General features: G+C 44.1%; 1 protein-coding gene across 1 annotated transcript in view; it reads left to right on the top strand.

Annotated features, from left to right (window-relative positions):
• Positions 1–22,205, top strand: part of SCTR (secretin receptor) — a 76,662-nt gene that overhangs the window by 2,953 nt on the left and 51,504 nt on the right. Inside the window, exon 2 of the mRNA XM_033111818.1 lies at positions 11,095–11,215. Coding sequence (XP_032967709.1) covers positions 11,095–11,215 — 121 coding nt within the window. The remainder of the gene's footprint in view (positions 1–11,094; positions 11,216–22,205) is intronic.

The following is a 22,205-nucleotide window of genomic DNA, read 5'->3' as shown; positions in this document are numbered from 1 at the left end:
TATAATCCTGGATATTACATCTGGGCTTTCAACAAGCGGTGCCAAGAAGAGAGCTATGCCCTCGCTTGGCATGGGAAGAAGTAATGGGGTGGGGATGATAGGGACAGAGTGCAGAGAGTGGAGATGGATAATTCTTTGTTGTATGTCCTGTGCATTGTATGATATCCAGTGGCATCCCTGGCCTCTACCCACTAGAAGCATCTCTCTAAGTCGTGACAACAGAAATGTCTTCGGACACTGTCAAATGTCCTCTGGGAAGCAAGGAGGGCAAAACTGCCCCTGGTTGAGAACCACTGCCTTAAGGTTGTCATGTTTCAGGGGAGATGCATTAACAGGGCTAATGATAGGTGTTAATTGCCTGCTGGATGCGGGGCAGTGGGGTTGGTGGCAGGGAATCTGAGTCGGAGGATGAAAGCAAGTGTACATGATGAAACATTTTCAAGCCACATAAAAAGACTTCTGTGGGGAATAACTTCCTTGATCTTTTTCACCCTCCCTCCTCACTTTACCCCTCCTTTCTCCATCCCTCCCCAGTTGACGGCTCAGAAACATAAGAACTCCAAGTATGGGGTCTGGTACACTGAAGCCTCCGGCACATGGTGGTCCCTGCCCCTTCCGGTGGTGCATCTGGATTCAGAGGCTGACAGGCTCTTTGGTGGCTCTGTGAGCAGAATTTTAGGAAGGCCTGCAAAATGTCATGTGAGGAGCTGGCTATTGATAATTCTTCAGAGGAGGGTCACTGGGATTTTTTTTATACCTGAAAAATCACTTTCTAATTTTCTGAGGAAGTACTTGTGGCTTTATCTTGAAAATTTTACCATCCCTAAAATTAATGGAAATGATGATTTTAAAGTTTCCCCTTATTGAGCACCTTCACACCAGAAAGTCTGCTAAGCCCTTCCCAGCACTGATTTAATTCTCACATCAACAATCAGTAGCCCTCATTGTGCAAATGAGGACACAGAAGCCATTTGCTCGGATCACCCAGGAGGACATGGTGGCATGATGATCCTAACCAAGGTCTTCTTAACCAGCACATGCATCTTTCCCATCGTGAGGCCTACTCTGGTTTCTGGTCCCCAAAGGGCTGTCATAAAATTCTCTCCCAAATCTCAAAATAACATTACTTTCAGTTTAACCTAATTGCTTTGTAAAACACAAAACAAATCTGATTGTTTATAAAACAACCACTGTAGTTTATTGATAAGCTTGGAGTCACAGAATCAAACAAACAGGAAGTACACTTCCCAGACTGTTTAAGGGAGTCCTTCCTCTTGGCTTTGGTGTTACCTTTTTGGTGTTCTCATTGAGCGTCCCTCTCTCCACCCGGTCCCCATTCTCCCCATCCCGTCGTTACTTCCCACGCTAAGGGAAGACATCGCTCTCTTCCGGGTGCTCCTGTTGAAAGCCCAGATTTAATATCCAGGGTTAGAGCTCCACCACTAGAGTGGCCCCATCCAGTGGCCCCTGATTTGGTCCCTGCTTCCTTGCCCTTAGCAAACAGGTTTCTCACCACTGACCTTCACTCAGGCTCTGGGATAACCTGCAACCCAAGGTAAAACCCACAACACCCAGATCCTATCAACTTGCTTACATTACAAACAGAGGGCTGTTCAGTGTACTTGTGGACAAGTGAGAATGTCCTGGGACCCACCCAGCCTCACCATTCTGTGTCTGACAGATTCCAAGGGGCATGTAGGGAAGAGACGTCCCTGGTTGATCGTCTCCTTGGTCTCAGCCCATCGTACTGCCAGGATTCCTGAGTTTTCCAGAGTCTTCTCCAGAATCCCTACATGTCCAACATCCGTTTTCTCACCCCTGACTCTCAGAGGCTCTCCCTGACGTGCACACGTCTTTTCAAATTCCTCACCTTACCACCTCCCCTTCATTTTCACCACGCGGGTTTGCCTCTCACTTCCTGAGAGTCAACACTACATGGATGAATTTCTTCTCACCAACATCTTATAGGTGTGTCTAAATGATGCCCTCTTGTTCTCTTCCTTCCTGTCTGCTCAGTTGTCTTGGGTTGCCATAACAAAACACCGCAGACTGAAACAACATCTATTTTCTCCCATTTCTGGAGAATAGAAGTCCAAGATTAAGGGCCAGCAGCGTTGGGTCCTAGTGAGAGCCCTCTTCCTGGCTTGCAGAGGCTGGTTGGTCCTCATGTGGCCTTTCCTCCGAACAGGTGCAGACAGAGAGGGAGTTCTCTGGTGTCTCTTCTTATAAGGATACTAATCCTATCAAATCAGGGCCCCACCCTTATGATCTCATTGAATCTTAAGTTAAATTACCACCTTACAGGCCCCTCTCCAAATACAGCTATTCTGGGGTTAGGGATTCAACATACAAGTTTTGGGAGACAGAAATATTCAGTCCATAATACCATCCAAGTAAAACAGAGGCTGTACTCCTACCTGAGGCCAGTCTCTATACCAGAGCTGCTCCAGCCACCACCATCCTTAATGACCTCTGAGATAACACAATGCAGCCTCTGTGCCCAACCTTCACCATATTTCTTTGGACTGGCTTTTTCCATCAGCTGATCAACTTGCCTAAGTCTGTCCAACCCAGGCGGTAAAGAGCTCTGGGCCCTTCTAGCCAGTTCTACCTCTGCCCCCTGATGGCCAGCTTCTTGGAAGAAGCATCCATGATCATCGCCCCCACGTCCGCTCATTTCTCAGCCCACTGCAACCTGGCTCCTTCCACACTGCCCATTGAAATCAGTCTCAGCAGTGGCCTTCATTTTGCCACATTCACTGCACACACTTCTGTCGTGGTCCTGCCTAGGGTGACCACGTGATTTATGAGAGAGATGAGACATTATGAATAATGACATTGAGACAGCAGGCATACACTCTGTCCGTCCTGGGCAAAGTGGGGCATGGGACCAGGCCTGTCGGAGATGTTCAATGCCAGGACACTCCCTTCTTTCTTCTCTCCCTTCCCTGGGCTTCTTTTTGTAGTCTCCTGGTTTCCATCCTGTGCCTCGTGCTGTTCCTCCTGGAGCTCCGTCTTCTGAGCCTGTAGGGATCACTCCCTAGGCTCTTCCTCTTTGGTCCTTCCTCTCCTCTGCTCTCTCTTACCATGTGTTCTCTCTTGGTAGTCCTACTTGTTATAAATTCAAGCTTCCCTAACCAAAACTCCCAAGCCTGTGTCTCTTTTCCTTGTTTTTCTTGTTCTTTAAACTATCAAGGCACCCAAACCGGACTCCTGGGAGCCACACTGCCCCGTGCCCTCAGCCCAAACTCAGGCCACCTCCTGCTCTTGCAGAATCTGCCTGTACACTGTCACACCTGGGCCCTCCTCTTTATAGGATGTTGCTGCTCTGGTTACAACAATTCTTCCTCGTTTCTTGCCTAAATGGCGGAGCCACCTCCTGCGATGACCCTGCTGCCACTTTTGGTCCATTATGATCTGGCCGCTGCCTTCACTGTGCATTCTGGCCATTGACCCGCGTGGACCCCTTTAGAGACCATGAACTTCAAGGTCATGAGCTGTGACCCTTTTACCTTCATGTCCCCAGCGATGAGCAGATTGCTGGGCATATAGTAGGTGCCCAACAAACGTTTGCTGAAATGTGCTTTGAACTGGTTGTATGATGAGTTCCCTCTTCTTATTTTTCATTGTATAAACTAGACTCGTATTTCCCTTTTTTTCCTCCTTGAAACTATTTCTTTCCAGTCTCAAGTTGGCAGGCAAGTAATTATAAAGTGTGATCAGCAAAGTGATGTTGATTCTCTTAATCTTCTTCAGAATTCAATAGGGCATTATTATACCTCCTCTCAGATTTTACGTTTTCAGACTTAAAAGTCCAAAATTAAACCCTGAAATAGCTCATAGAACTTTCTTTTGACATCTTTCCCCTCTTATTTTGGGGTTCACTTCATTACTGTCTCTCTGCAGACTAGATTTTTCTGTTGCCTTTTAAAGGATGGAATTTGATTGCCCCATAGTTTCTAAGCTTACATGCTCTAGGAATGGAAGGGATTGACCTTACTCCCTATTCCAATACCAAATATCCAAGAGAGGAAAGCAGGGTGTCCCAAATTTGGTGAGGTTTTTTTCCCTTCGTCTCATCAGTGAGATGGAACCTTATAGCATAAACCAACCTACCTCATGATGAAGGGGTCCTTCCCAGGGGGAGTTGTGAGCTGATAGGCTGAGCAGACACCTCAAAATATGTCTGCCATCTGAGAAAATCCCCCAAAGAAAAGGACGGTGGAAGCTAGTCACCCAATCATCAAACAACAGGTATGAATTTGTTCACTATAGTGGGCCAGCCATGACTAGGTATTGAGTGAGACACAAAGGGTGACATGCCCTAGAGAGATACTAATAGACGTGCAAAATCTCAGAGAAGTTACAACTTAAGTGTCTTTTCTAAAATAAAAATAAAAAAAAAATAAAAGATACTGTAGGTTATACCCTAGCAAAACCAAAACTGAATCTAAAATATTGGATACAAAAAAGTGGAATTTACCCAGCATGGCCAGGGACAGATAGCAGTTCCATAGTTCTGCAACAGACCAAAAAGAATTTAGTTCAGAAAGTCAAAGGGCTCCCAGAGGCAAATCCCGGAGAAGTTAGTTATCAATATTACACAGTGTTGTTCTATTCAGAACCTGGGGGTCCAACTATGATATATAATTGATATGGTGAAGGCCTATCAATTTTGTGATCAACAAGAAAAAAGAAAGTCAACTTAAAATTCCTGAAAAAGACAAAAGTTATATGAAAAAAATTTGTAGTCCAAGTATTTTAGAAACAGAACTTTGACATGATTTTAGCAATATTTTTAAAACTCTGGATGTAAAGATGGCTTGGACTCAAAACTCTGAAACTCGCAAGAAAAGTATATGTAATGTATGGGGGGTTTTTTTTTGGTTAATTTAAATAATAAAGAAAAGCACCATTTAGTAAATTTTTTTTCTCACAATCCCTTATTAAATTTATGGGGAATACATATTTTTCAATGTACTTAGGTCTGAGGTGTGCTATTTTCACTACCAAATAGCACCTTATTCTTAGTACCAGCTACTTTGGTATTTTCTGCTCAAAACACTTCACTTATAACGCCAAATATATGGGCTTTTTCCTCACAGTAACAACCAATTCTTCAACTCTGTAGACACTAGCTAGGTGTCTTCCAATCCAACTCAGTTCTGACACTAACTGCCTCACCGGTAAGGACTCCATCCCATAAGACTACTCCTACGTCAGACACCAACTGCAAGTCTGGGCCTCCCACCTTTCTCACTGACTGGCTGTAAATTGGGGGTTCCCACGATGCCTTCCTTGGGTTTGATAATTTGCTAGAATGGCTCACAGAACTCAGGAAAGTGCGTTTCTTACTATTACTGGTTTATTATAAAGGTTATATCTCAGGGAGAGATGTTCTAGGGCAATGAAGAGGGCGTATGGAGTTCTCATGCCCTTTTCTGGATGCACCCCTCGCTCGATGTATTCTCCAACTTGGAAACTCTGAACTCTGTTGTTTAAAGCATTTATGGAGGTTCCATCACACAAGCATGACTGACAAAATCGTTGCCCATTGTTGACGAATTCAGTTTCCAGCCTCTCTCTGCTCTCTAGGGGTCGGAGGGTGGAACTGAAAGTCCCAACACTCTAACCATATGGTTGGTCTTTCTCGTGACCAGCCCCCAACCTGAAGCTATCCAGGGGTCCCCAGCCACTAGTCACCTTATTAGCACACAAAAAAATCACTTGTCACCACTTTGGAGGTTCCAAGGGTCTTAGAAGCTCTTGTCTCAGGAGCTGGGGACTAAGACCAAATATTACAGTGAAAGATGCTCCTCTTACCCCAACACGCAGGAGATTCCAAGGGTTCTAGGAGCACTGTGCCAGGAACCAGGGACAAGAACCAATATATAAATGTCTTATTATGTCACAACAGGACATCCAATTTAAAATGTCAGATTAACCACGTGTGTTTACCTACTCTGCCCGTGGGGATGCCTGAAAATGATAGCAAAGGAATCAAAAGAGTTTAAACCTACAAAGTCAAAGAGAACAAGACAAGAGACAATAAGGAAGCAGAAATTCCAAGAAGTCTTTGGGAAATGGAAATTGAATGAAGTAGTGGTGGCCATGTAGGGAACAAAACACCCTAAGTGCCTCAGTGCTTGGGGCGGGCATTGATGAGAAGCTGTCCAGTTGGCCGGCAGCACCCTGGAAAGGCCCCAGACATGGAGGAGAAACACCCCATAGACCCTGATTGTGGGGCCCATCGCGGCCTGATTACTTTATAGTGAAGGCTACCAGTCAACAAATGGTTCAGGCCCACGGTGGTTCCAAGGGCCACTTTCATGCCTCAAGCTTAAGTGTGACATTGAGGAAGGCCTCCAGCATGGAAGCGAACAAATAGGAGAGAAGAACTTAAATTAGGGACCGTGCAGAGAGGACGAAAAACTTAAAACACACGACTACAACTGATATCCTGAAATACAGTTCTGTAAAAAGGATGCTGGAGCCAAGCAGAGGAAGTGTAGAAAAGAGAATGCTACGCAAAAGGAATCATCAGAGAATAAGAACAGCTGTTTGGAAATTACATGTATGATGACAGAACAGTCATTAGAAAACCTAACAGATAATGTCAAGGAAATATTCCAGGAAGAAGATCACATAGACAAAATGGTAGAAGAGTAGAGAAAGGTGAAGATTAGAGGATCCATCCAGGTTGTTCATTATTCAATTACTATGAATTCCAGGCAGGCAGAATAGAGAAGATGAAGGGAGGAAATAATAAAACAAATACGGTATTTTTTTTTATAAGTTAATGGGCTTTTTAATTGGTGAAGGGGAACAGGACTTTATTGGGGAAAGCAGCGTGTTTTTCCCAGGACTCATATAAGTCAAGTTGTTGTCCTTTCAGTCTTAGTTGTGTCGGGCGCAGCTCAGCTCCAGGTTCAGTTGCCGTTGTTAGTTGCAGGGGGAGCAGCCCACCATCCCTCGTGGGAGTCGAACCCGCAACCTTGTGGTTGAGAGCCTGCCCTCCAACCATTTGAGCCACCCGGGAGCTCAGCGGCAGCTCATTGACTTCATTCTAGTTGTGGAGGGCGCAGCTCACTGGCTCATGTGGGAATCAAACTGGCAGCCCCGTTGCCCAGAGCTCGCGCTCTAACCAACTGAGCCACCGTCCGCCCTACATTCCCAGAAATGAAGAACACAAATCTTCAGATAGAAATGCCCACTGAATAGCTAACCAATCAGTAAAAAAAGAACCGTTTCTTCAAGAAATTTTAAAATAACTAAAAACAAAGAAAAATCCTAAATATTTCTAGAGAGAAAACATAAGTCACATACAAAAGATTTGGAATCAGAAATAAACTTTTTATCAACAACACAGGAAGAGAGGAGAAATGCCTTGAAAATTTGGAAGGAAAATTATCTTCTACCTAGCGTTCTCTACCCAGATTATTAATTAATTTCATAATTAATCAAATTAATAAAAGCTTTTTCACTCCTGCAAAAATTAAAATATTTACCTCCTATGTATGCTTTCTTAGTAAGTTACTAGAGAATTTGCTTCTGTAAAACGAGGAAGTAAAGCAAGGCAAGAGACGTGGAATCTAGGAAAAGGAAGCCTACCCAGGAGAGCAGGGAAGAGGGTATCCCAAACCACAGCCAGGTATCAGGTCTAGCCTGGAGCAAGAGGAAGGAGGACGGGGGGAGAGAGGTCTCCAGAAGGAAAACAACTGTTGATAGATGTCTAACAGCTGTCAGAGTACTTGGAAAATTTAGCCACATATAGAAAACTAATCAAATGGAAAAACAAAATAATTATTAACCTCAGGAAAAACAAAATGTACAAGAAGAGACATAATCCATTTTACATGACTAGACTCGGGAGTGAATGATATTTCATAGTCAAAATAAGTCATTATAAGTACAAACCATGGATTTACAATTAAATCAAGGGGAAGATATGTAATATATGGGGGAGAGAAGTATACGTGGGGACATCAAAAACATCTAAATCTTGATCTTCCATAATAGAGAGTTTTTGGAGTTTTGGATAATGTCTCAAATTAATAAACCAGGAAATAGCTGTATAGGAACATAATTTTAAAATATATAGAGATACAAATGAGAATAAACAGCTAAAAAGAATTGAAAGTGATTGCCTCTGGATTGGAAGTAAAAGTTAGGGAAGAGAACAGCTATTTCTCATTATAAATACTTCGTTACTAGTACAAGTGATGTGTATTTTAAAAAATTTTTTTAAAAATAGTCTTATACAAATTCAAATGTTTTGTTGTTTTTTTAGAAACAGTTTAAAGGGAACTTTTAAGGACTAATAGCTCTTGTTTTGAGGAAAATATTATATAAATTTTTAGCAATTCTTTCATCTTGTCTCTTTCTCCTGTGAATTTTATGGAAAATTATATTTAATTAATAACTATATAGAAATACATATATAAATATGCATGCACATGGCTGCTAAATACCTGACTCTCCTCCCCTTCTTGAGGTTAGTCTAGGTAATAAAGGGGCTACTTTCCCATGCATTCTCCCACCTGGGCATCTACCAAGTGGCTGCTCCATTGAACGCACAGGCTTCCCAGTCACCCCAGCAACCCTGAGGGCCCCCCTCCTTCACTGCTGGGCACCATCCGGAAGCTATGGCCTCAGTCCTTTCAGTAGAATGCTGTTGTTGTCACACGTTTCTTTAGTTGGCATGCCACTACCACACAAAACTATCTTGGTTCATTACCTTTTAATGGATGGGTCAAGGGTAAAACATGTGGGATGACCCAGTTCACACCCATTAGGATGGCTGTTACTAACAGAAAAATAGCCCGGGTTAACGAGGGTTGGGAGCACTTGGAACCCGTGTGCGTGGCTGGTGGAAACGTAAAGTGGTGTGTGGAGCTGCTGCATACAAGTTTGGTGGTTCCTTGGAAAAGTAAACACAGCATTAGCTTGTGATCCAGCAATTTCACTTCTGACTATTTACCCAAAGAATAAGAAGCAGGGGCTCAAAGAGATAGTTGTACACCGATGTTCATAGCAGCATTATTCACAATAGCCAACAGGTGGACGCAACCAAGTGTCTGTCCATCAACAAGTGAATGGATGAACAAAACGTGGTACGTACGTGCAACAGAATATTATTCAGCCTTAAAAACAAATGAAATTCTGATGAATGTTAAAACATGGATGTGAAATAAGCCAGACCCAAAGGAATAAATATTGTGTGATTCCACTTACATGAACTATCTGAAATAGGCCAATTCATAAAGTCAGGAAGTAGAATAGAGGTTCTCGGGCTGGGGGAGGGGCAATGTGTAGTTATTATTTAACAGGGACAGGGTTTCTGTAGGGATGTTGAAAAAGTTCTGGAGATGAATAGTGGTGATAGCTGTATATTATAAATGTACTTAATGACAACGAATTGTTTACCTAAACTGTTAAAATGGTAAATTTTATGTTACGTACATTTTACAACTTAAAAAAAGTAACATTAAGATGAGAGGAAAAAAAAAACTGTCCTCTGATTATTATTTTTCCTATAGTCCCAGGGAAAAACACTACGGAAATTGAACTTTTCTTGGAGGGGGGCCCCATTTTAGGTGTTCTCTCATTTCTAATCTTGTTCCATTGCTGTCAAGAGTCTTCTTTGCCAGAATAGCCTTTTCTTCAATCCCTGACAGTGGAAATTGCCACCCACTTTTGAGAAACTTCATTCCCCATTTATACACATTGATGCCATTCTAGAATCTATTTTCCACCCTGCATCAGTCAGCTATGCTGCATAACAATCACAGATATCTCAGTGGCATACAGCAATAAATGTTTCTTTCTCTCTTAGTGTTTTTAAGTGAGCTAGGGTTTGATTGATCAACCGCGATATTGACAGTGATACAGTCAGGTACAGAGCATTTCTATTACCCAATTAGTACTTAATGTCAATGAATTCACTGATGGCGCCCTATTATAGCCATACTTTCTTCCCTCCCAGTACCACCCCTTCCTTAACTCCTGACAACCACTAATATGTTCTCCGTTTCTATAATTTTGTCATTTCAAGCACATTATATAAATGGAATCATATAGTATGCAACCTTTGGGGATTGGCCATTTTCACTCAGCATACTTCTCTGGAGATTCATCTAGGTTGGTACATGTATTAACAATTTGTTCAGCATCTTGGATCTGTAAGTCTATGTCTCTTGTCAAATTTGGGAAGTTTTCTCTTCTCCTTTTGAAATTAATATGAGTTTCAGATGAATTTCCACCTATGGAACATTAGTGTAGAGTTGACAAGAAGGTATAAAAACCTGTTGGAAGGTTGGTTTCTGAAATCCGGATCCCTGGGTGTACAACCTTGGTCACATCCCATAACCTCCATGGCCCTTGGTTTCCCTTTCTGTTTCTCTTTATAGGGTTATTTTGAGAATTAGATCTAAGTCAATGTATGTGAATAGAATATTAAAATTCCATACTTTGTGAAAAGTAAAGTAGGAGTTCAATTTATCGATCTGTTCAGTTGTTTGTTCATTCATTCATTCATTCACATATTTATCAAGTCTCAGGCACAAATGAAAGAATGGCACCATGCTTTGAAATCTACTCTGGGAAGAGCTAGGAAGCCAGATCTGTCTGCCAGTCCTTCCTCAGCCCTCCTGTCCATCTTCTCCCTGCAGTCGCTCTTGGTCTCAGATGGACACACGCTCTCTTCTGGCGGACAAGGAGATGGTTATGTGCAGGTTTCAAAAACCTTGTCTGAACCAGACTAAGCTTTCAAAATATGAGAAATAAACACAGTTGGAGTAGAATACATGAAGTCTTGCAGTTAATAATAAGGTGCCAAGAAAGTCAATAACTTGTTAGATTCAGGAGCCTTGATAAACTTAGGGGCAAGATTTGCAGTGGACAAGCTACAGAACTTGTCCCAGGAATAGCTTCCTGCACCCCCTTATGGACTAGGAGCTTCTCACAGGCAGGACTTTGCCTCCCTGATTATCCATGAATCCCCCTTGTCTAGCCCCATTCTTGCCCACAGGAAGTCCTTATGTGGGAGAACCAACTCAGTGGCAATGATGAGCATTCTTGGTTTGGGATTTGCAGGTTGGAGCCCTCCCTCGGCTGTGTGATGTGCTGCGGGTGCTGCGGGAGGATCGGGACCAGTGCCTGAAGGACCTCGCCGAAGAGAGGACAGGAGACCTGGGCAGAGAGCAGCCCGCCCCAGGTACGTAGCCCACCTTAGTCCAGTCCTGACGTGCGTCTTGTCCATTCCCACCAGGTCAGGGAAATCTTGTCCTCTGGGCCTGAATGGAGATGCAGGGGACTGGACCAGCTGTAGTCATGCAGGTAATCAGCTGGAGGGAAGGGTCTAGAGTGATCCTGGTGATCAGTCTACACATACTCAAAAAACAGATCATCACCACTCTTCCCTTCTCTGGGCTGTGCACACAGGTACAAAATGTTTTTGTACCATTAGCTTCTGCATGAGGACTTCACTAAGGTAAGAGTTTGATACGAAGTACTTATCAAAGCAGTGTTCCTCTCATCCATTCTCTCACCTCCGCTGCTAGTTTGATGTGTGAGGTAGTCAGAAAGGCCGCGTGGGTTCAGAAAAAACTGGGGTCCTATGCTGGCTGACACTCACTGGCTGTGCAACCATGGACAAAGTATTTAACCTTGTGAGCCTCAGTTTCCTGATCTATAAAATGGACGTGATGTCTACTTCAAAATTATAATGAAAATGAGATACAGTATGTTAAATACAGGTGTTTCTTAAATATTATTAATTTATATGCTGATTATTAATACTAACCAGACTTTGATTATTAATTTGATATTTGAATGTTCATTTTATTTCTAGTCCCTTTCTTAACTTATCTTCTTCGCTGATCTAAGGATAAGGAAGGGTTGCATTAAGAAAAGGATCCATTACAGGTATTCAAATAAAAACTTGTACACACTTGTTCATAGTAGCACTAGTTATAACAGCCAAGAGATGGAAACAACCCAAGTATCTGTCAACTGATAAATGGATAAACAAATGTGGTGTGTACAAACAATGGAGTATTATTCAGTCTTGGAAAGGAATGAAGTACTGATACATGCTGCAATACGGATGAATCTTAAAACGTGTTAAGCGAAAAAAGCCAGTTACAAAACTCCATGCATTTTATGATTCCATTTATATGAAATGTCCATATTAGGTAAATCTATAGAGACAGAAATTAGATTAGCAATTGTCAGGGGCTGAGGGCAGGAGGAATGGGGAGTAACTGACTGCTTGGGGTTTCCTTTTGGTGGGGGTGAAAATGTCTTAGAACTAGATGGAGATGAACTAGATGGCTGCACAATACTGTGAATGTACCAAATGCCACTGACTTGTGCACTTTAAAATGGCTAATGGTTAATTTGATGTTATGTGAATTTTTTTTAAGTAGACTCCAAACACACAGCCAGCCTCCTCTACCTTCAACCTCCTGTGCCAGAGCGATACATTTATTACAATCAATGAGCCTGCATTGACACATCGACATCACCCAAAGTCCATAGTTTACATTAGGGTCACTCTTGGTGTTGTATATTTTGTGAGTTTTGACAAATGTATAATGACATGTATCCACTATTGTAATATCTATGCAATAATTTCTCTACCCTAAAAGTTCTCTGTGTTCTACTTATTCATCCCTCCCTCTTTAAACCCTGAAAACCACTAATCTTTTTTACTGTCTCCATAGTTTTGCCTTTTCCAGAATGTCATATAGTTGGAATTGTACAACATGTATCTTTTTTAGATTGGTTTCTTTCACTTAGTAATATACGCTTAAGGTTTCCTTCGTGTCTTTTCATGGCTTGGTAATTCATTTCTTTGTAGAGCTGAATAATATTCCATTGTCTGGATGGACCACAGTTTATCTATTCACCAACTGAAGGACGTCTTGGTTGCTTCTAAGTTTTGGCACTTATAAATAAAGCTGCTCTGTGTGGACATGACTTTTCACCTCATTTAGATAAATACTAAACAGTATGATTGCCGGGTCATATGGTAAGGTATGTTCAGTTTCATAAGAAACTGCTAAACTGTCTTCCAAAGTAGCTGTAGTATTTTACATTCCCACCAGCAATGAATGAAAGTTCCTGTTGCTCCACATTCTTGCCAGCTTTTGGTGTTGTCAGTGTTTTGTTTGGTTTTGTTTTAATTGTGGGAAAATACATATAACATAAAATTTACTGACTTAATCATTTTTAAACTTAAAACAAAAAACATATAACATAAAATTGACCATCTTAACCATTTCTAAGTGTACAGTATGGTAGTATTAAGTACATTCGCATTGTTGTGCATCCAATCTCCAGAACTCTTTCCATCTTGCAAAGCTGAAACTGTACACCCATTCAAGAACAACTCCTTTTCCCCCCTTCTCTTATCCTCATTGTTCTACCTTCTGTTTCTATGAATTTGACTGCTCTATGTACTTCATGTAAGTGGAATCATAGAGTATTTGTCTTTTTGTGATTGGCTTATTTAATTTAGCACAATGTTCTCAAAGTTCATCAATGTTGTAGCATAAAGCAGTATTTCCTTCCTCTTCAAGGCTGAATAATATGCCACATGTTGCGTATCCATTCATCCATTGAAAGCCAGCTGGGTTGCTTCCACCTTTTAGCTCTTGTGAAGAATGCTACTATGAACATGGCTGTGGTAATATCCCTGCTTTCAATTCTTTTGGGTGTACACCCAGAAGTAGAATTGCTGGAGCATACTGTAGTTCTACTTTTAATTTTTTGAGGAACCACCATACTGTTTTTCGCAATGGCTGCATCATTTTACATTTTCACCAACAGGGCACAAAGGTTCTAGTTCTCCAGATCTTGTTATTTTCTCTTTGTGTTTTGACGGCAGCCACCCTACTGGGTGTGAGGTAGTATCTCATTGTGGTTTTGAGCTGCATTTCCCTAATGATTGATGATGTTGAGCATTTTTTTCATGTGCTCTTGGCCATTCATGTGTCTTCTTTGAAGACATATCTATTCAAGTGTTTTTTTTTACCCATTTTAAAATAGGGTTGTTTGATTTTTTGCTTTTGAGTTGTAGGAGTTCTTTATTTATTCTGAATATTAACCCCTTATCATTTATAAATAATTTCTCATATTGTGTAGATTGCCTTTTCACTCTGTTGATTGTGTCCTTTGATACACAGAAGTTTTTAAGTTTGCTATAATTCAATAGTATCTGTTTCTATACTTGTCTGTTCTTTTTGGTGGTGTCAAGAAATCATTGCCAAGTCCAATCTCTTGAAGATTTACCCGTATGTTTTCTTCTAAGCATTTTGTAGTCTTAGCTCTTACATTTAGTTTCTTTGTCCATGTTGAGTTAATTTTTGTATGTGGTGTAAGGTAAAGTTCCGACTTCATTTTTTTGCATGGTGATATCCAGTTTTCCCAGTCCCATTTGTTGAAAGACTCTCCTTTTCCATTGAATAGTGTTGGTACACCTGTCAAAATTCATTTGACCATATATGTAAGGGTTTATTTTTGGGCTTTCTATTATATTCTATTGGTCTATCTGTCTGTCTTTATGCCAGTACCATGATTACGGTAGCTTTCTTGTAAGTTTTGAAATGAAGAAATGTGAGATCCCCAACTTTGTGTTTTTTTTTTTCCAAGATTGTTTTGGCTATTCCTATGTCCCTTGAGAGTCTACTAGAAATTTTAGGATGGATTTTTCTTTTCTGCAAATAAATGTTAAGTAAACGCTAAATAAATAAATATTAAATACAATATTTCCGTCATTGGGATTTTGATAGAGATTACTGAATCTGTAGATCACTTTGGGTAATGTTGACATCTTAGCAATATTAAATTGTCAAATTCATGAATTCAGAATGTCTTTCCATTTATTTGTGTCTTCTTTAATTCTTTCAGCAACATTTTGTAGTCTTCATTTTGCAAGTCTTTCACTTCATTGGTTAGTTTACTCCTAAGTTTTTTATTCTTTTTGATGCTGTTGCAAATGGATTTGTTTTTTAATTTCCTTCTTAGGTTGTTCTTCATTAGTACATAGGAATGCAGCTGATTTTTGTGTCGATTTTGTATCCATCCTGCAACTTTGCTGAATCTATTTGTTAATTCTAACAGGTTTTTTTTTGTGCGTATGGAATCTTTAGGGTGTTCTATAAGATCATGTCTTCTGTGAACAGAGATAATTTTACTTCTTTCCTTCCAATTTGGATGCCTTTTTTTTTTCTTTCACCTAATTAGTATAGCTAGGAATTCCCATACTATGCTGAATATAAGTGGCAAAAGTCAGCTTCCTTGTCTTGTTCCTCATCTTATAGGAAAAGCTTTCAGTCTTTTACCATTTAGTATGATGTTCGTTGTGGACTTTTCATGTGTGATCTTCATTATGTTGAGATAGTTTTCTTCCATTCCTAGTTTAAGTGTTTTTCTTTTATCATGAAAAAGGTGTTGAATCTTGTCAAATGCCTTTTCTGCATCAATTGAAATGATCGTGTGGTTTTTGTCTTTCATTCTATTAATATGGTGTATTACATTGATCCCTTTTCACATATGTTGAGTCATCCTTGCATTTGAGGAATAGATCCCACTTGGTCATGGTGTATAAACCTTTTAATGTGCTATTCAATTGAGTTTGTTAGTATTTTTTAGAGGATTTTTGCATCAATGTTTATCAGAAATATTTGTCTTTAGTTTTCTTGTAGAGTATTTGTGTGGCTTTGATATCAGAGTATGCTGGTCTTATAGAATGATTTTGAAAGTGTTTCCTCCTTTTCAGTTTTTTGGAAGAGTTTAAAGAAGATTGGTAAATGTTGGGAGGTTTTGTAATTTTTATTACAGATTCAGTTTCCTTACTAGTTAGAGGTCTGCTCCGATTTTCTATTCATGCTTCCATCTTGGTTGGCTGTGTGTTTCTAGGAATTTATCCATTTCATCTAGGTTATCCAGTTTGTTGGTGTATAGGCCATGCTCTTTTCTCCAAGTCATGGCCTTTGTTCTTGAAATTCTTGAGCTGTTGGTTGTTCAGTTTCTTGTTGTCCACCATGCCAGGCTGGTGATTCCCTCCCTCACGCCCACCCCTGCTCTGCAGTCACACTCCCAGGAACTCGCCACTGCCTGAGCTGCTATGCCTGCTGTGCCACTGCTTCCTTCCTTCTCTCACCCGTCTGCTCCTCTCCCTGCCTGTGCCACTTCAGTGCTCAGGGGAAGACTACTGCCTGCCCAGTGGTGACAATGGCAACGGCATATGTTGTGAGCTGAAAGGGGAAAACAGCCTCCATCTGTTACGTGAATTTTACCTCCATTTTTAAAAAGAAAGAAAGAGGAAGAAGAAGGGAGGGGAGGGGCCCATCCTTTTAAATTAGATAGACTGTTTGATCTTGAACAAGTACTTAACGTCTCTGGGCCTCAATTGGAGTTGGGGTTGGTGTGAATTTAAAAGCATTCATTTACAAAGTATTTAGCATTTCCTGTCATGAGGTGAGAAAGATGAGAATAAAAAAATAATGGTGAGAAGAAAAGGTACATAGACTCCTCTCTTATCACTTAGGAATGTATTTTGCTGCAAACAGCACAAGCTTAGTACACTAGATCCATCAAATAAGAGTCGGTTTTTTGCTCATGATAAAGTCCAGAACTGCTGCAAAGTTCCAGGATGTCATCAGATCCCAGATTCCTTCTGTCTTTCTGCTTGATGTGTGACATTTGCCTCATGGTTGTAAGACAGTTGCTACACCTCTAGAGAGGAAAGGAGAGGAGAGCACCTGTGTTTCTGGCAGGAAGAAGAAGAAAGTCACAAGAAGCTGAGGGTGAGAGCTACTGGAAAGCCAAACTTTCCTAAAACTGTCCAGGTGACTTTTGCTTATACTTCATCAGCCAGAACTGGATTGCATGGCGACCACTGGCTGCAACGGAGGCTGAAGGTTGAGATTTTTAGCTGTGCGTGTGGCCACCTTGAACAGGTCATATCCTCTTACTGAGAAAGGAGAATGAGCAATGGAGAGTCTCTGCCACAGCCAGTATGACTCTGTCAAGTGAGGGAGCGGTTAATCAAATAATCAATTAACGCAACTTAGCAATGAGATAAGAAGCGTGTATGCGGCTGTGTGTAAGTATGTAACGAGGGATCTTGCCCTGGTCTGCGGCTCAGGAAGGTTTTCCTGAGGAAGTGAGGTTTGGCTGCTACCTAAGGATGCACAATAGTTGTTAGGTAAAGAGGAGGAAGAGTGTGCAAGCAGAGAGACGGGGGAGCACACCTGTGGCAGGAGGGAGCACGGTGCATTTGAGGAAGGCCTCTACGGCTGGCACATAGCCTGGGGATGGGAGTGAGCGGCCACAACATGAACGCGACATGTTGCAGGGCCACAGCACTCAGGACGGCATTGACCACGTGGAGGCTTTGCATCCTGGTCCTAAAAGCAATGGAAAGCCCTGGAGGGTCTTGAGGGGGAGTGATATAATCGTCGGCATTATGAAAAGATCATCTTTGCTACAGCACGGAAGGTGCTTTGGAGAAGGACAGGAGTAAGTTCAGAGAGACCCCTTGTGAGGTTGGCGGCCGGCACAGAAGATAATGGTCATTGGGACTAGATAGAGGGTCTTCATTTGGGTTCCCCAGAAGCAGGCCCTGGGACAAGGATTCAAATGCAAGTAGCTTATTTGGCAGGTGATTCCAGGAAAGCCCAATGGAGTTGTGGGGAACCAAGACACAGGAAAGGAGGCCAGTAAACCTTGCATTATCTGTCGCTGTGGGCACTGGGAGCTTAGCCCCGTGGAGTGCTTCAGGAGCCAGCACAGGATGCACACCTGGGAGTGACGAGGAGCTGGTATATTTGTCCTCCCTCCCCCAGCTCCCCATCAGTCAGAGCCTGGGGCTGCACTTCAGCCTGCTGCGCTTGGGGGGCAAAGTTGGCTCCTATGGCTAGAGAAAGCCCCCAGACAAAGAGATTTGGGGGCCAGCATTGGAAAGTGACGTTGGCATGTGCAGAAAAGGGAAAGACCAAGGAGATATGGACAGGGTCTGCTTCAGGGGGAGCAGGAGGTGGAGAAGAGTGGACACAGGTAAGGGCTATTTAGAGGTAACACTGACAGGGCATGGTGGTGGATTGGCTCAGGGGTGAGGTAGAAGACAGTGTGTCCAGGAGGACCCTCGAGTGTTCAACCTGAGCAACCACAGGAAGGGGTGAAGGGAGACCAGATATTTGGGGGGAGAAGATCATGAGTTGGGTTTTAGATGCATTGAGTGGAGCCTTTAGAGGAGGTCAGGAATGGGGACGCTTCTGTACAGGTGGCAATTAGGCTGCAGCTACGTGTGGTGGGGGGAGGGGGGCAGGAGGTGCCTAGGAGCAGGCCTGGGGATCCCAGGCATTTGTCGTCAGAGCAGCCAGAGGCAGGAGGGAAATCACGGTGTCATGGTGGCAGAGGCCTTGTAGTTCAGGTGTTGCAGTGTGCTGTCGCCTGTGCCCCCGTCCGCTGCCTGAGGGACAGGGACGGGATGGCTTTATCCCCGCAGTTCGAGCCTTTCCTTCCTTTCACTGCCTATGAGAGCTGCCTGGGAGGAGGCAGACTGTGGTCTTATGGTGCTCACGGGGGGCCATTGAGCAGAGTCTCCTGATTTCCTGGGCCCTCCTCCCACCCCAGAAACTGTCTGGAACAGCAGAGAGTGAAAAACCGACAAAGCCAGCCTTGGATGCAGCAGAGCTGGCAGCTGCCCTCTCTCTGCATATCCCTACAGTAAATGCCTAAAATCCCAATGACAGGGCATGAGCCTTTCATGCAGCCCTGAGAGCGAAGGCCTAGAATGCCAAGCCTCTGGGAGAGATGATGGTGAACTTCAGTTCACACTGAGAAAGCAGGGACAGTTATGTCAAAAATTAGCATCTGGCGCGTTTAAAATGTCCCCTTGCTCTCCAGGGGTTCCAGGACGAGATCCAGCTCCTGACTTGGCCCTTGTCCATACCTCCAGCCAGCCCAAACATTTCCACTTGGCTCAACCAAATTGCTTACAGTTTCCTGCCTGTGTTAGTTTCTTTCCTGCCTCTGAGCCTTTGCACTTGCTGATCTCTCTGCTGCAACACCATTCTCTCTTCTTCACTCTACCAACCACTCTCTTTTTCAGACAACTCCACGAATTATTCCTGAATGCCCATAGCTCTGCTGGTTTAGCTGGCCCCCTGACTCCTGCAGGACCCTCTGTTTCTCTCCCTCCTGGCACCTCTGCATTGTAGAGATGTGTTTGCTGGGCTTTTTCTGCCTCAGCCTGAGGCAGGAACTGTGTCACTCTCCTCATCTTTCCCAGTGTGTGGCACAGGGCCTGTAAGACACTTGAGGTGTGTTTGTTGACTGACTTCCTGAGTGAATGAGTGAGTGCAAGTACTTGACTGGGAGGCGGGTGAGAGGAGAAAACAAAAGAGAGCTGGCCCCAAGGAGAGAGTGGGAGATGGGGCGGAGCCTCTGAGGGAGTGAGGCCCCCACAGAGGAGATGTAGATGGCGCCCAGCTTGCCCAACTTGTCACATACTGGCTGAGGTGAGCAGTGTAGCCCATGTCACCCATGGAGGGATGCTCTCCAGAGCCTGATCTGGGAGCAGAAAGGCGAGCCGCTTGTTCTCCTAGGTCCTCTCGTAAAGAGCATTGAGTGGCTCTGCCTCTGCCTACTCTACTCAGACCCAAGTGACCCCATTGGCTGGGGCCTCCTGTTCTGGGTGCCCCGATGTTCCTGCCGGGCTCCCCCAGCAAAAGGGTAGATTCGCTGCTGCAACTGCAGGAGGAGGTGGTCAGCTGCATGGCACCAACAGGCTGAATTTGGTGAACTGAGCACAGGGCTGAGTGCAAGGCCATGCGACAAATGGAGCCAGCCGAAATCGCAGCACTGCTCCTTCCTCTCTGCAATCCTGGACGAGAGACTTCACTCTTTTCCTCAACATGCCCATTTTAAAACAGGGAGAATAATCTTATGACCTCATGATGCTGGAGAGAATGCACGAAGGCAGGGTGTGTCGTCGTAGCAGGGAGCTTCTCTGATGGCCTCTGCCCCAGCTCCTTGGTGCAGATAGGCTGACCCCTGCCATGGATGGGTGGGGTCCGCTTGTGCCCTCTGCACTAGGCCCTCTCCCATGAGGCTTCTTTCCCGTGAACCACTTGCCCTGTCACCCTACGGATGCCGACCCCATGTTTACAGTCCTCGGGGGAATTGTACTATGGCCATGCCCAGGTGGACTAACTGGGGGCAGGTCTGGTCATTTGTTTTCCCCAAAGCTCCCGTGTGGTCGTCAGTATGCATCCAGGACTGAAAAAGCTCATGAGGGACTCCCACTTGGTTCTGCCACAAACTCCCTGGGGAGATATGGGTCAGGCCCAGACCGCACCCCTCTCTTCTGGACCTCACTCGCCTCCTGTGACAAAAGAGTTGTGCTGGACTTGCAATATTTGAGACTGTATTTGGCAAGGCCAAGGCAGTGGGTGAAAGGGTGGCCAGGCTGGCCCCACCTTGCCACACATGACTCAGGTCGCTTGGATCTGTTTTGCGTGTTGGCCTTCTGCAGTTTTCATTTAAGGAAAGGGATCTGTTGCTTTGAAAACCTGGTTGCCAAGCCCTCAAAGCAGAGGATGTCCAAGGCCCTGACCTGCTGGGAAAGTCTTCAGGCCGCTCTGCCGAGAAGTTGATAAGCAGAGCCAAAGATCCATCACAGAGGTTAGAACAGATGTGGTGGAGGAGGGGAAACATTCCCTGAAAGACTGGAGAGGAGAAATGACGAGGGGCACAGCCACGGGGGATGGGTGTAGCCTCTGGTGTCCACATCAGAACCAGGTGGGTGGCAGGGCTGCGGCTGAGGCCACCTGGATGCGGGCGTAGCCCTGTAACCTATGCCCTGCGGGCCAGCAGCTCCCCGAGGAGCAGGACTCCTGAAGTCCCCGGGAACCGAGGCCCGTGGCCCACGGGATCTCCATCCCAACAGTGATCTCTCCTGACACCCAGGCAGGGAGGGGCTGGCGGGACTCTCCGATGGGGGCACGAGGTTAATGGTTAAACTGCCCGGTCCTCCATGGGAGGAGGTTAATGTTTGAACTCCAGACGAATCACAGGAAATGCCACTCACAGAGCTGTCACCGAGCCCGGCACACTTATCACAAATAAAAAATTAACTCTTCAGCTATTCCGGGTTACGTGGCCAAGGCCTTCCCAGCATTTTGTGAGAATGTTTCAGGGTCACCCTACTAGCTGCACGGCCTGCTCTACCAGGCTATTTATTGCTCTGTTTACAGAAGCTGATACCCCCTCCGAGTTGGCTGATGCAAGTGCTTTGGCTCTCCTCAGGGAAGAATGTTCCAGAAAGACGGTGTGGTAGCAGGAAAGGTGTGGGCTTGGCAGTCAGACAGACCTGAGCATGTGCTCTACTGTCACGTAGGGGCTGTGTGACCTTGAGCAAGACTCTGATCCTCTCTGGGCCTTAGTGTCCTCGCCTGCAAAACGGGGACATGCCCTCCCCTTTTCCTTCTTCTCTCTGCCAGCAGGTTGCCCACTCCCAAAGAACGTGAGCAGGAAGGAATGGGCTGGCGACTTTTTTGGGCACGGATGGGGTGGACTTGTTTTATTAAGGTAAAACGCATCTACTGTTAGTGTGAGCAGTTCAATGACGTTCGGTTAACAGTTAATAGTGTTAGAGTGAGTACTCACAATGCTGGGCAAGCAGCACCTCTGTCTAGCTCCAAAACATTTTTACCACCCCAAAATAAAATCCCGTGCCATGCAGCAGTCGCTCCTTAGGCTCCCCTCTCCACTGCCCCTGGCCACCACTGATGTACTTCCTGTCTCCATGGACGGTTCACATAAAAGGAATCACACAGTACGTGACCTTTGCTGTCTGTCTTCTTCCGCTGAGTGTAATGTTTTCGAGGTTCATCCACGGTGAAGCATGTGTCAGTACTTCATACGTGCTGGCATGTATGTTTTCTCTAACAAACATTCCCAGGTCCTTTGCTGGGTCCCCCCTCCCCTCCTCGTTTCTGATGCCCTTTGGGAGACAGATACCTCCCCCTGCCCTGGGACACCGCCCCCATCTGCCCCCAACTCACCTCTCTCCATCCTTTCCTTGGCACAACTGATCTTGGCTCATTTTTCAGAAACAAATAACTTATGTTTGTATAACATTTTAGACATTTTTTATTTTTACTTCTTAAAACAACCTGTGCAGGGTTAGC

This window comes from Rhinolophus ferrumequinum, chromosome 8 (assembly GCF_004115265.2).
Source record: "Rhinolophus ferrumequinum isolate MPI-CBG mRhiFer1 chromosome 8, mRhiFer1_v1.p, whole genome shotgun sequence".
Lineage (NCBI taxonomy): Eukaryota > Metazoa > Chordata > Mammalia > Chiroptera > Rhinolophidae > Rhinolophus > Rhinolophus ferrumequinum.
Note: the sequence above shows the minus strand (reverse complement) of the source record. Positions and strands in the feature narration are given on the sequence as shown.